The sequence below is a fragment of the Nothoprocta perdicaria genome, unplaced genomic scaffold, assembly GCF_003342845.1.
Source record: "Nothoprocta perdicaria isolate Ctin4 unplaced genomic scaffold, notPer1 scaffold_465, whole genome shotgun sequence".
Classification (NCBI taxonomy): domain Eukaryota; kingdom Metazoa; phylum Chordata; class Aves; order Tinamiformes; family Tinamidae; genus Nothoprocta; species Nothoprocta perdicaria.
The window spans coordinates 193,102-207,312 of record NW_020455716.1 but is presented as its reverse complement, the minus strand read 5'-3'; the positions used below and the strand labels follow the sequence as shown (position 1 = coordinate 207,312).

General features: G+C 41.3%; 1 protein-coding gene across 1 annotated transcript; it reads right to left on the bottom strand.

Moving 5' to 3' along the window:
- Positions 1-2,134: 2,134 nt before the first annotated feature.
- QPCT (glutaminyl-peptide cyclotransferase) lies at positions 2,135-13,912 on the bottom strand. Its single transcript, XM_026046967.1, has 7 exons — positions 13,821-13,912; positions 10,035-10,181; positions 8,212-8,493; positions 5,419-5,595; positions 4,473-4,572; positions 3,878-3,994; positions 2,135-2,503 (listed from the first exon to the last, which is right to left on the bottom strand). Exons 2-7 carry the CDS (start codon positions 10,107-10,109, stop codon positions 2,358-2,360), a joined length of 897 nt encoding a protein of 298 aa, XP_025902752.1. The 5' UTR covers positions 10,110-10,181; positions 13,821-13,912; the 3' UTR covers positions 2,135-2,357.
- Between the last annotated feature and the right edge of the window lie 299 nt (positions 13,913-14,211).

Here is a 14,211-nt window from a genome sequence, read left to right as displayed (position 1 = left end):
TGAAGTACTCTCTTTACAGGGCTTGGAGTGGTTAAGAGAGGATATCTTTGGGTGTACTTAAAGGATACCCCTTTATGTTCTGAGAAAAACTGAGTATTTTTTAGCAACCTCTATCTCATTCCTTTGCACCAAGCAGACGCGACTCGGGAGAGCCACGTTCCCAGGCTGTGAGGAGATGGTGACACAACTGGTATCTCAGACACCTGGCGCTAACCATGTGCTTAAATTTGGGTCTCGGCTGGCTTTCATGGAGAACAAGGGAGGCATTCCACTGTAACAACAACCCTCTGGTTCCCCCATTTCGTAATGAAGCCTTCTTTCAGGAATTGTTAAGTTCCTGTAGAACCAGAGTATCTAATAAATTCCGCCACAGGGCACTCTGTAAAAGCAGAATGCGTTTTTCAGAGGATCTGCAAATTATGAAGTACCACAAAGGAGTTTACGTGTAAAAATATAATCAGCCACAAACTTGTTTAACGTTTTTGTGTATAGCCTTTTTATTTGCCTTTTTATGTTTATACTTTTTTCTCTTTTTTTCCTTTATCTTTTTTCTTCTTCACAGTGGGGCTCAATAGAGGTAGGTGCCTTACATTGGTCAGAGCAATCAGACTTCAGAAGGCTAAAATTTAGAATGTTATTCTCACTGGCAGCAATAGAGGAAAATATGATAGCAAATATTTCAAAAAGCTTTGATTTAATTTTATAACTGTACAGCAATAATTATCTGAAAATAAACACAACTGTCCAATTTTTAGAGCTTTTTATTGTGTTTTACTTTGGAATTTGCATGCAAAAAGTCAATATCACATGGAAAAATCACAAATGCAGAAAGATGGGAAAACATTACAAAGTGGCATTTCTGTTTGCTCTTGAGCAACAAAAATAAACTGAGTTTCTTTATCAGGCTGTAATATTATAGCACAGTTTTGTGAATTTGCATTGCTTTAAGTATACTTTTTTATTGCAACTTTAAAATATGCATGTAAATATTTATCTTAGGTTCAGAAATGTTTGCTTTTAGCAAGGAAAATACAAGCCAAATTTGACATGATTACAACTCTGTAGATTATCTCCTTGTTAAATCTCTTTGCAGTTAGAATTTTCTAATGGAAGAAACTGCCAGAACAGGAAATACTGATTTTTTTTTTTTTTTTTTAATAGGAGAGGGGGAAATAAAATGCTCCTATTCTTTCCTCCTCAGTCAAAACTCCAGTTCTCTAGGTAGCTTTGTTCTCCTGCCTACTTCTAGTAGATGATTTCATTCTAGGTTAGATTTTTGCCACAATATCATGCGAGTTTTCTTGAATAATTCCATGAGGGAATTTACAACTGCAGGATTGTTGAAGCAATGAGTAGCTTTCTCTGATATAGATTGTGGCTGGTCTGTGGTGTTAGGAGCTTAAACTGTCTCTTTGCTTGTTCTTATGCTTATTTTAGTTTCAACAGATAGTATTCCACTTTAAAATCACGTTTATATAAAACTAGTTCCTAAAAATGATCACCTCCACAGTGTGGTTGCTTCAGATGTCATCTGCACTGCAAACAGCAGTTTTTACTGTTTCTTGTAGGGTTTGTGTCAAGTTGTGAATGACTCCCACAGGAATGGCCAGTGTGTGTTGGGCCACGTGCTCCCACACGGTACCCACTCTTCACCTTATCAGCCCTGCGTGTGGTCAAAGCATGGTGGAAATCCCTCCGTACCTTCCTGCTGGCATCACTTCTCCCTGCCCTCCTCTAGGAGGTTGCACAAAGTCTGCAACCCAGGGGAGAAAGAAAACCACTTTGGGGCAGTTTTATGGTGGCCTGGTTTCTGCGGAGAGGAGCTCTTACAATATCCTCTTTGGGGAATGAGGAGGGGAAAGGGAGATGGTTACAGATTCCTTCTTTGTGTCAGGAATCTCAGTGGCTATTTTCAGCATGAGGTGGTTCAGTTCAACCCAAAGCAGAGGTATGTTTTAGTGTGAATTTTGCCTCTCACGGTAATCTATCAGTGACCAGTGGAGAAGTTGGTCACACCTTGTAAAAACTGTAGCTAAATACTGAAGTTGGGAGGCATATTCCCTCCTGAGATTTTAATATATAAAACAGTGATGAACAAAATGGAAAAAAAAAATCCTTTTTTTTTTTTTTTTTCCCCCTCATTGTTCATAGGCAAGACATAGAAAAATCAAATCCTTTCCAGGCTGAAAGTATCTCTTATTTAGTGGTATCTTGATATCAGAAAATTGAACCAATTTATCAAGAGCTATTGCCATATTTGGCTCTGCTTTAGTGTTTTCCAATGCAAATTAAGTAGCAAACATGAAAGTGGGTAAACAGTATTTAAAATAGCATATGATTTGTTGCCAGTGTACTTATCACAGATTGAGATATTCCAGTACAAACACTTGCAGAATTTTGCTGAGGTTGTCGATAGTGGTTTTGTCAAGGTTTTCTTCCGTGTCCTCCATCGTATGCCATACTTCAGGAAAAGGGGATGGAATCAGGTGTAGGACTGGAACCCCTATGAGGAGAAAGCAAATTTTGAGGGGGAAAAAAAGGTAGGATTTTGGTAAGCCAGTGGGTGCTAAAGTCAGTTACCTGCTCAATACACTTTACAGAGGAGTGTGTGTCACTTGTGTCACCGCAGTTTCCTTACAGCTTCTTTATTTTTTGAAGCCTCTGTATTTTTGAAGCCTTTGCAGCCCATCGCTTTCACAATGTATTTCCTAACACTCCCATCTCCTTCTGTCAAGTCTTTTCTCTCTTTTAAGACAGCTGTAGCTAGTAGTTTTACTGCCATACCTGCTCTGTGCTGTTTGCTGTTTACTACTGTGCTTAGGAGCTGCAGAAGAGAAGCCCCTGCATCTCCCCGGCTCCCACGCTGGTTACACTGTTCTTTTTGTAACAGGGTTAGGACCAGGCACTTTTTGAAGCAGTTATTGGCCCTCTCCGCAAGTTGTAAATTAGGCTGTGTTGTTACTAAGGCTCTGCTCTGTGATATAGTTCAAATATTGTCCTCTAAGAAGAGAATTTCCACCTGAAATGCTCTGTATTGCTCCATGCACATGTATTGAGCCACTGATATACAATGCAAATATTAGTTAAAAGAGGAATTAAATCAACTGTTTTTCTTCCTGATCGGTTTTTGGGCACAGCAGTGAAATGTTTTTTCTTTGCAGCCTGCTTCCTGTTTTATTGGCTTTTCCTATATCACTTATTTCAGCCGCATATTTCTCAGAGCAGCCCCCTTTTTAATTAGGCATTAATCATGATATTAGAAAATGCTTTTCACGTATAGTGCTTGTTTTTCAGCTTCTATAAGATAGGTTTTTTGGTATCCATAGTCATGCGTGTGAGAGCTCTGTTGCCCTCATTGGCCCTGGGGCTCTGCATCGCTGCAAACAGTGGAAGGGGTTCGTGTAGCTGGAGAGCTGTATGGACAAATATTGACTTGCAAGAGTCAATATTGAAACATGTAATACTGGGAATTGCTGTCGATTGGGCAGTAGAACTTTGTAGAATTTAGCAGGTTTTGTAGATGTGACCCTTGACTGTTTGTCTGCTTCTAGGAGTGATACGCTTATGCACTGGTGCTTCTCAGCTGTGCAGGACACTGTACTGCCAACAGAGATTGCCATCATCTTTACCATGGGAGCTGGCCTTCCACAGGGTGATGATGGACATGGCTTCTCTCTGCTTTTGCTCTTCTATAGTTCTCAAAGTTGTGATTTTTGGCCTATTGTGAATTGGACTTAGAAATATCAATTTGAGTTAAAGAAATTTGAAAAGCAAGTTTATATGTATCTACTCTTTCACTAAACTGAGTGGCTTTCTTTTTCCTTTTTTTCCCCCCTTGAACTTGCCTTTTAAAAACAATCTTAAGAGTTTCCAGTACCTCTTAACAAAAATGGGATGTGGTCATCTTCAACCAAGCCTCGATGTAAATAAGGCCTGAAATACTGTCTTTCAGTAAGATGGTTCTTCAGCAGATTCATGTTGTGTAGCTTCTGCTCTGTAATTCACAATGAAAATTGTAATTAGAACTTTTGGACAATGAGAAGCATTTGAACACATTTGAATTATTTTTTTCTTCTCCTATGAGTGCTGTTTCCATCAAGGAAGAAAAAAAGTTGGAGACTGTCTTTTTAATTTTAGTCCTGCATAGCAAAAGACCTCAAGGTTGATCCATTGTTTTAGAGATGGGAAAACGAAACTGAAGGAAAGTTAAGAAACAGAAGTGAATCATTTTCCCGTAGTCACACTGTGACTTTGTCAATCAGTTGCTGAATTTTTATTTAGTTGTTCCTAAATGTCTGGCAATTTTCCTGAGATGTTATTAATAAATATTAAAATTTTCATAGAGGTTTAAGAAGTGCCAAATTTAGCATTTACAGAAAAATAAACACGAGTCCAGTTTACAGCACTTCCTGTTTTAGGAAGTTACACTATAAATTTTCAGGGGCTTAAAAATCCCATTCCTTTCTCCTTACCAATTGCTTGAAGCCTCTGAAACCATCGGATAGTGTTCGGAAAATAATTGGGAAAGACTGGGTTTGGCGCACCGATTAAATCCAGTAGTACAAGCAGGTCCTGCAGAAGAAAGAATCTTTAAGACAGAATTCTTTACTGCAGCAGTGAAGAAAGCCTTTGGTTCCTGTATGGGTCATGGTTAAGTGTTTGGTAGCCCTTGCCAAGGCCCTAGCTTTGCTGCTGCCGTGCCTGAGAAGATCCCTGTAGCAGGATGCAGTTTAGATGGGACGCGTGTCTTTGCTGTCTTTCCAAGAAGGAAAAAATGCAGCCTGTTTCTCAGCTCCTGGAGCTGAAATACGGCCAGCTGGAAGGGACGGGGCCTCCTTGTGTGCGGTTTCTGTGCTACGACCTCTCAAAAGGAAAAAATGAGTCAGGTGAGGAGAAAGCAGAGGAAACTGCTTCCGCGCTTGCTGGAGAACAACCAAGTCTCCTAAGGGCAAGGAGCTTTTATATGTGACGAGAGATGGTAACTAATAAGAGAAGCGAGAGCTGGGAAACGAGACCTTGGAGAGATGGGAGCAGATACCCAGAGCAAAGGCAGGGGTCAGAGCTAAGCACGAAGCCGAGCTCTGAGCTATCCGACACCAGGCCTGGACCCCCTCAGATTCTTTCATAGGCTGCTTTCATTTCTGTTGCACTTCCTAAACAGAGGCAATTCAAAAAGTGATTAGAAAGTTGGTTTCTAGTTCATATTATAATAAAATTTGGGTGTTTTGACCTTTTTTATAGTTTCATACTTGCAAAGAGGTCTGGAAAGCTCTTGCCAACTATTTTATCATAGCTTCTATAATGTCTACAAGCTTTTTGCTTCTGTTAACTTTGGTTAGTTCAGGGTTTCGTGATAATCCGGCCAAATACTACTTAAAGAAATGCAGTTCAGTTATTAGGGAGGTTAAAGGCACTTACAATGCCCTGGAGCTGATTTGTGCTGGTTGAGCCAGGTGGATGTGGAGTAGACACCATTTTTTGAGCTAAGTGTTGAGATCCGTAGAGGGAATCGGAAGGTGACCACTGGACAAAGGCTTCTTCACCATCAAAAAAGATAAGCTGAAGCGAAAGGTCTGGCCTTGAGGCTGAGCTGGTCTGTGGGAGGAAGTTAAAAGTAACATAACTGAATTGGGACTTGACAGAATAAGGGATAGATCCTGTAGCCATGTAAGCGATATCATTATGAGTGCATTAAGGTTATCTATTCAAACTGCCTCATGGTTTGGGATCTCATGCATGTGCCATAGCCTAACAGCAGGAATGCTCAGCTGTCATCAAATACCTATGAGATGTCACGGCCCTAGCCCTGAGTGATCTGTGGTTCAGGTTAAGAGTTTCATTTCTGTCTTTAATCGACAGTAGCTGAAAATGTCGAGAGATGTCTGCAAAACCAGGTAGCTGAAGCATCATTTCCGAAAATAAGGGTGACATTTTAGCAACAGGAGGAGCTGGGAGCGCTGCAACTACCTGGTGGCCTCACAGGGGAGGAATCTCTGTGGAGGTGAATTGTCTGTGTAAAGCTTATGCAAGCTGTGTTCTCTCATGAAATTTCTGAGGGACATAAAGTGTTCATTCATGAGAAGAGCGACCCTGGCCTTTCCTTCCCAATCCCTTGCAGTCATCCAGGAGATTTTGCCCAAAGACCAAAGCACAGAGAGTAGTGGCACCCCTCCTCTTCAACAACTATCACAGCAATGAAAGCTGTGGAGAATATGTATGATTACTGTATTCAAGGCCACAAAGGAGCTCTGTCTGTGATTTTTGTTTATTTATTTATTTCCCTCACATAGTAACAGTCTTTTTTCTATGTTTGGACCTTGTGAGGCCTTGTTTGTGTTAGGGCCACTTTCTAATAATTTCCAGCACTGCTAAACCCAGTTCTGTTCCACTATATGGATGGTTTGGGGAACTGTAGCCTAGGCAGTTGCCATAAGCATTTTAACTACTGTATTCATTGATTTCTTTCTTCCAGTGAGGTTGCACGATGTGGTTAAAAAGGTGGAATCACTGGCAGCAGCCCCGTCCTGTGTGGACGGCAGCTCCCAAACAGCTGGAGCGGAACCAATGTAAACGGCAGCGGAAGCAGCGGGCTCGAAAACGTCCCTCACGTGGGCAAGGAGATAGCGATGAGGCTCGCCAACGGCAGCGCCTCGTCGCCCTCTGCACAAAACAGCTGTTTGGGTGTCAGCCATTCCGCATTACGTTTTGGAAGACATTAGAATAGCACCCTCTGAACTTGAAGTATTTGTTGTTGTTTTTATTACCCCTTAACACATTCCCAGCTCTGAGTAATGTAAAGAGACATCCCTGCTCTTTATTTTTAAGTTATGTTCAACTTAAAGTTACTCTTTACTTAAGTCTGTATAACTAGACAAACATTGAGATAAATACCACAGCTCTAAGTCAAAATATAAATAGATTTGGCTGAAAAGAGAACAGTCTGTTATGCTGCTATGAGCAGAGCAGAGCGGAAAGGTCATAGCTAATGCATTAAGCAGATGGATCCCAAAGTACTTTTTGTTAACAGACTGTGTAAATGATAGAATGACAGCCTGTGCAATGTAATTATACTGCCTTTCTATGAAGTGCTTCTTACTTGATAAAAAGATTAAATAAAAAAAAAACCTACTTGCCAGAAAAACAGTCTTTAAATTAATTCTTTTTTTCCCCATAGATAACTGTCAGATAAACTTATTCAAAATTAAGCTTCTAAATGAAAACTTGTGTATGTATTACAGGAATGCTTGGTTTTGTGATTAAAAACATTGTCATAGTTTTAATCCCCCAATTCTTAAATGCTATTCTCAAGTCACTAAATTTCTGGAAATAACTGCTGACAAGTAAACTTAACTAACTTAACTAAACTAGCATAACTAATTGATAAATTGATAAAGCAGTTAAGAGACCTTTTAATGTGAAACCTCTGTTAGTGTTTGCAAATTATCTTCTGTAAATAGTAAATGCGCGGCCAGTAGGTGGCACTCCTGAACCTGTAAAATGGCTTTGGAGTTTGTAGGATGGAGACTGCATCCACAGCAATGGTAGCACTCCAAAGCAGATTTTCCTAACATAGAGAAGGTAGGCTGATATATAATACTATTGCTTAACTGTTTCTGTGTACTCAATCATATTTTTGTTTGTTTGTTTGTTTTTGGGAATAAACTATTTGAAGTGGTGAAGGAAAACAACAAGGTTAAATTTGTTACGGGGTGTAGGGACATGTCAATGTACCTGTTCTGCATAGCAATTTATTAAGCTCCCAAATAGAATTTACTTAGATGTTTGAAAATTCAAAATACAGAAAGCAATAAATCCTTGTCAGTGACTCAAGATATCACTGACTATGACATGGACTTTCTGGGTAGTCTTCTATGCCTTGTATATGCAAGGTGTGATTGTATCTCACTGGGCCTGAGGTGTATGTATTATTATTGTTTAAAGCGTTATTTTTATATAGTATATATTTATTAAATAGATTTTAGGTGGTCAGCCTTTGCACTCGAACATTTTACTCTGATATTATGCTGTAAAGTACATGATACAGATTCTGTTCCCTTTAGTTTAGTGTGAGTTTTGCTACAGGCAGAGTGACTGGAGAAACAGAAAGGCAACGCAGAGAATGCAGAAACTCTCTCAGGCCTATTGCTTTGCTGCTGCTGTTTCTGTTTGCTTGTTTTGCAAAAACACATGAAAATGAAACGGGCAACATACCGTGACTGCCTGCAGCCTGTTATCCAGGGCCCGCGCGAGCTCCAGGATCATCGCGCACGGCACGGCCGAATCCGTGGCCCCCACAAACACTCTCCCCTGCCACTGCGGGCCGAAGAACTTGGAGTCGTAGTGACAAGCAAGGACTAGGTGGCGTTTTGCGGAGGGGTTAAGGGTGCTGATAATGTTAGAGAACGTCTGGTATCCATACGGGGTGTATCTCTGGAAGGTGTCTTCTTCAATTACCCAGCCAGCCTGCAGACTTTGGAGACGGTGCTTAATGTGCTGCAATTAAAAGACAACAGCAACCCCCCCCCCAAAAAGATGAATATAGCTTGCTTCAAAAAAAAATTAAAAAAAAAAGTCTTGCAAATGAATCATCAGTAGCCACTTAATACTGGTATTTAAGCATTTATGTAAATTTGTGGTATTTTTAATAGATAAATTTTGTAGCAAATGATTTAGTTTATTGCCACTTTAAAATGAATTATGTTATTCGTTGCTACCTTATCATCTCTTCTCACTGGCTCACTTGCTTTTCATCTTTCCCTCTTGTCTCTTGCAAGGCCTTTGGAGGCCAAGGGTGTTTTGACTGATTACCCATCAGTTTGACACATTAAAATCACCATTGTCAAAGTTTCCTGGCTAATGATTTTTCAGGTGTGGCCAGGATGGATCTTGTTTGCCCCTTCAAATACAAGTTTTCAGCTCAGCTGTGTCATTATGTTAATTGTCAAAGTTATGGCTACAGAGAACTTGTTGTGGCTATTTCGGATGATTGCCATGTATAGATTCATGGAGTAGTAAAAATAACATACTGTTATTACTGTAACATACCATAACAGTATGTATAACATACTGTTATAACTTCTGAGAAGTCTGCCTTTCAAGTAATATGTGGTGTTTACAAGGCTACAAATTAAAGAAAGATTGAAGCATTTGAGAATTACTGATTTTAGAAATGAAATCCTGTAACTGTAACTCAAGTTAAGATAAAAATTGGGACAACAAAGACGTCATTCATTTTAGGCAGCTTTGTACCTAAAGACAATACTTCTAAAACCCCCATTATACTTAGTACACAGTTCTGGTTAACTTTTATTAGAAGGCCATTGTTGTTAAGCAGCTTATTTTTACTGGTCCCTTGAGTGCTTCTTCAAGGCAGATTCCTCTCTCTCTAAATAAACATTAGGAAAAGCCTCCAAGGGGGAGGGGAAAAAAAAAAAGAAAAAGAAGAAGAAAAGAAAGCTTTAAAGACTTGTCCTGCTCATGAGTAAAGTCAGTGGGAACATTGCCATAAATTTTAGTGCTAGGACAAATTTCCATTTTGTTTGTGATTGCCTTCTGAAAGCTTTTATGGAATTGTATAGTCTATCTATTATCTGTAGGAAGAACGTAGAGTTTCTGGAACAGATTAAGAGGAATATCCAAGCCTGGATATAGTTTCCAGTAAGCTTTATCCTTGACTTGAACTGGCCTTCTCCCGAAAATGAGTCTCATGCTCTTTCTGTATCCTCATAAATAAGTATCAGCCATTTTGTACTCTATTGTGACTGTTTGTTTGTTTGTTTGTTTGCTTTGGTGGGAGGATATTTCTGTACCATGTTGTTATCTTGTATAGGATGATCCTCAGTTGAACATGATTTGTGGTTCTATATCTTAAAAACTTAGGCTGTATTTTGTAGGCACTGTGCATTCTACTTTAGAGCAATGAGAGAGTTCATCCTTCCGAAAGGGAGGAATTTGTCCCTTAGAGTAGTGGTCACTAAAGACACTACCACAGCATAAATAATAGAAATTCTTAGTGTTTTCCGAAGATGTCTTACCTGTCGTACGGCATAATTTCCTGGTGATCCTGAGTATCTCTCTATTAGGAAAGGACGCAAATCATTCTCCCACATTTGGGAAGCATCTGTGTTTTCTACAACTATTTGAATAGTGCTGGAATGTAAAATTTTTGGCTGATGAGAATACTGTAGAAGGAAGAAAAATAAGAAAAAGATTGCTGTAGCTCTTACTGGATTTTCCTAATCATAGTTTAACAACCCACATTTCTTTTTTTCTCTCTTTTCCATATGATACTGCAGCACGTGTGTCGGCAACCGTGTGGCTTTCAAAGGAGGTTCAAAGGAGCCACGTGAAGCCTCCTCATGGGCCTGGCAACTACCTCAAATACCAAAGGGAGCCACGTGGGCTGAATGCCAGTGGGAGACCCTAGGACAGCCCAAACACCCTTTTGGCTCCTGATTGGGACCGGCTCAATCTGTAGCCCCTCTGGCTCCTGCTTTGGACCTGACCTATAGCAACAGGCTGCTTGTGAACTTCCTTAGCCGCTCATGCTTTACTAGATTCATGCCATAGGGTAGGTTTTACAGCCATTCCCTATTCCCACCCAAGGAGGAGTCCTCTAGTGCTGTAATTCAGTGCACTCTATCTGCTATTCCCTTCTTCAATGAGGAGAGCAAGGGAAACTAGCCCTGGAGCGTACTACAGCCTTACAGCGAAGTGTAATTCCATCCTCTATCTCACTTGCTTTTCCCCTCCTACAAATTCCTAATGTTTGATATACTTCTGGCTGCTGTTGCACTGAGTGGACATATTCATAGCTGTGTTTAAGACAACTCCGTCACTGTGTAGATTAAAAAAATTAAGCACGATTCCCCCTCATTTCCCACTTGCTCACTGCTTCACTTCACATTTGTCTGGAATAACTGATGAAACTCATTTATTACCGGGCCAGTGGGTGCACTGACCTTAAGGTCTTCCTCAGTTCTGTGTAATCAGCTTCCATCTTAACTGCTCTGAACAGGTTAATAGTGCTAGAAAAAGTTAATTCTGCCTCCTTATTTCTCTTTTATTTGTATGTGCATGGTATAGAGCAGCACAAGCACAGATGCCTTCTGGACTCCACTGTAAAATTATTAAATTCTACCCTTCACTTTCTCTTTTCCTAGACATTTATCTATGTGAGGATCTTTCCACTAACTCCACCTCAGTGTACTAGTGAAATAAAGTGAAAGAGAGGCAGAAAGATACTGAATCCTAAAACACTGATTAGATTATAGCTTTTAATTTTAAAGCTATAATCACACCAAAGTTCAGGGGATGTAAACATTTCTAACACTAACAAATTTAGAAATTCATGAAAGAAAAGATCACATTTCATCTGATATATTGCCAAGTTAGACTACTAAAAATTGTACTGTAGAAGAAACATAAAATGTTTCAACTTTGAAAGACTAATTGCTTTACATAATGACATTGTATCAGTGTAGGAAAGGCACAGACATGAGAAAACTTGAGAACGGTTTTACTTAGGAGGAACAGATGGTAGGAGGAGAGGTAAAATCTAAAACTGCACACTTAGAAAGGATGTGAGAAGACAATTTAATTAAGGAAATTCCGAAAACACACCTTCAAAAAAGGGAAAAGCTTCATTAAAATGTTAAATCAGTCCTAGCTTGTAGCTAGGATAATCATGGCCATTGAATCACTTTACAAAGAAAGATTATTATTCAAGTACAAATGTATGAAAACGCTTGAGAGAAAAAAAAATCTATTTTAAATAATGGAAATCTCTTCAAATTCAGGAAGTCATAGAATTACAAAGGTAGTCTTGAAATATAAAAGCGCGGCAGAGTGAGAGTTGAGGATGACTCATTTTCTGCAGCGTTGGCCTATCCATGTTTCCTCCGTGTGCTTTGTCCATGTGTTCAGTTACTGCGTGAGAAATGGGGCTGCTGTAGGGAGGCAGAGCAATGTACTCGTGGCAGGGCTGGTGTCAAGCACTGAGCTGCCTAAACTACTGCGCTCTACTGCTAAGTTATCTGCAACTGCAAGGCTGAAAATCTGCAGGTAGCCCACCCGTAACTTGCTGATTTCAATGAATGTGGGCTCGATGCCAATTAAGAACTTTTTAGTCCAGATTCTTCCTCCTCCTCAGGAAGCGACACAAGAAGGAAGGACCCATCTATAAGCAGTAAGGAGAAAATTCCCCTTAGAGCTTTTGGCTCTTGCTCCCTTTGGGGAGAAGGCTCATGGTTTGTCAAGGGCCAACATCTGATGAGAAAGAGGAAGTGGCTCGTGGTTAGCATGTGTAAGGGCAGAGGAGTGGGATGCTCTGGCTCTGCGGTTAGAGGATCTCACTGCAGTCATTAGCAAGTCGATTGACGAGCTAGAATGGAATGAGATAAAGTGCAAGTTTGTGTGGCTTAAGCGAGGAAAAGAAAGGCACACTGGGGCTACATGCTTGTATGCTGAGAAGTAAGGCTACAGATTTAGCCTTATTTATTCTTATCTGTGTCATACAAGTAAGATAACGAGTAAACAGAATGACAAGGTTTCTGTTGAATTCTTAAAAGAAAAAAGTCTTTATATGAGCAGTGAATAAAATCAAGGAGAAAGGGAATGACTCAGGGGAAGTGAGTGAAAAAAAATGAGGAAAGCTTCATTTTGCCAGGTTGCTCTGGACCCTGATTTGTTGTTGAAGAGAGTGTTGCATTGCATTAGTGTTCAGGCAGTTCTAGGTGGACTTTGAGTTCAGCTGTTCTACAAACACCTGAGAAAGGTTTTTTAAAGTGTATTTTCCATTTGGAAATGCCTGAAGCCTTTAATTAAGGGGGAAAAAAAAAAAAGTAGTTCTGTGATATGTTACATTCCGTGTGATCATGTTCCTCATGAAGAAATTTAGTGTTTCATAATTGGCCATAAAGAGCTATTTGCTATAAAGAGGAATCGGGTTTGCATTTGCTTATTATTGTTTCACTAAACATTATCCTGTGAATGCTTTCTTTCACTAGTTCACACACCATTTTAAATTTAAAAGAATACAGTATATTTTTACATAACATTACGATATTATGTGTTTCAGAAAGAATTACGATAGAAGCAGGAGCTATCAGTAGGAGCTATCAGTACAATCAGTACAATTGTTTTTCCTAGCTAAACATGAATCATTTCTGGAAGAACCATTTGTTTTCTCAAAATAAAATAGCGTCCTTCCTGAATCACTGCAGTTACGATATAAAAAATTCAATATAATATATTCTCTATAAAATTACATAGAACATACTTTTAGGTTTTGATCCCTGCCCTGTCCTGTTACTTTTTCCCTCAGTAGACTCTGTGACACTGTCAGTTCCCCGCTGGTGGGAGTTGTATCAGTGTCGTGGCAAGTTGTGTGAATGCTGTTATCCTTTGCCGTTAACTTACCCGGAGAAGGAAGCCATGTTATCCTGTACCTGCCTGCCCCTCACGGAGCAGCTGCCTTTCCTAAAATCACGGATCTGGAGGCAGTCCCAGCTTGGTGCTGCCAGCAGCAGCAGCAGCAGGAAGGGCTTGGCCCGCTGCTACGAGCCCCGCTGTTAGCATGTCAGCTGCTCCCACGCCGCAGCATAAACCGTGACCACGCTCGACAAAGACGGGATTTATTAAATCCACGCTCCGGAAGGAGCCGGGAGGGTCACATGCAGATGCCTGAGGCTGCCTGGTGGAGGGGCAGAGTGGCTGGCCGGGCGCTGCGAGCGCCATTCAGCAGAGATCCCGTAAGGAGCTAGCCCCCTACTGCAGCGAGGTGGGCATGGAGCGGGCTGAGAAAGGCAAAGGCCACCCACCTTGTCCAGCGTCCAGTCGGTGTCGGCCTCCCTCGCGCTCCCCAGGTGCAGCAGGGAGACGGCAGCCAGGATGAGCGCCCTGCCGCGCGCCGCGGCCTCCCCTCCACCTGCGCCCGCCATCGCTCCCCTCAGGGCGCCGCGGCCGCCCGGCCTGCAGACCAGCCGCCCGCCGCCTCCGCTGCCCCTGCGAGGCTGGGGTGGCAAGGGAGGATAGGGACAGCGCTGGAGGATGCGAGGCGGGCAGGGAGGGCAGCTTCCGTGGAGCGAGGCGCCTCACTCCCCACGGCTCATTCAGCCAGGGCCATGCTGGCTACGCGAGCGATCCCAGCCCATTCCCCGGGTGAAACGCGCCTGGTCCCCGGCACCACGTCAGCAGCAGCGGCTCGAGAGC

Excerpts from the sequence above, each read along its gene's own strand:
- QPCT (XM_026046967.1), bottom strand. The coding sequence starts at position 10,109 with ATGTGGGAGAATGATTTGCGTCCTTTCCTAATAGAGAGATACTCAGGA. Across the intron at positions 5,596-8,211 it reads ACAGGCTGCAGGCAGTCACG|ACCAGCTCAGCCTCAAGGCC; the intron begins GTATGTTGCCCG and ends TTCCTCCCACAG. Across the intron at positions 2,504-3,877 it reads CATCCCATTTTTGTTAAGAG|GGGTTCCAGTCCTACACCTG; the intron begins GTACTGGAAACT and ends TTCTCCTCATAG.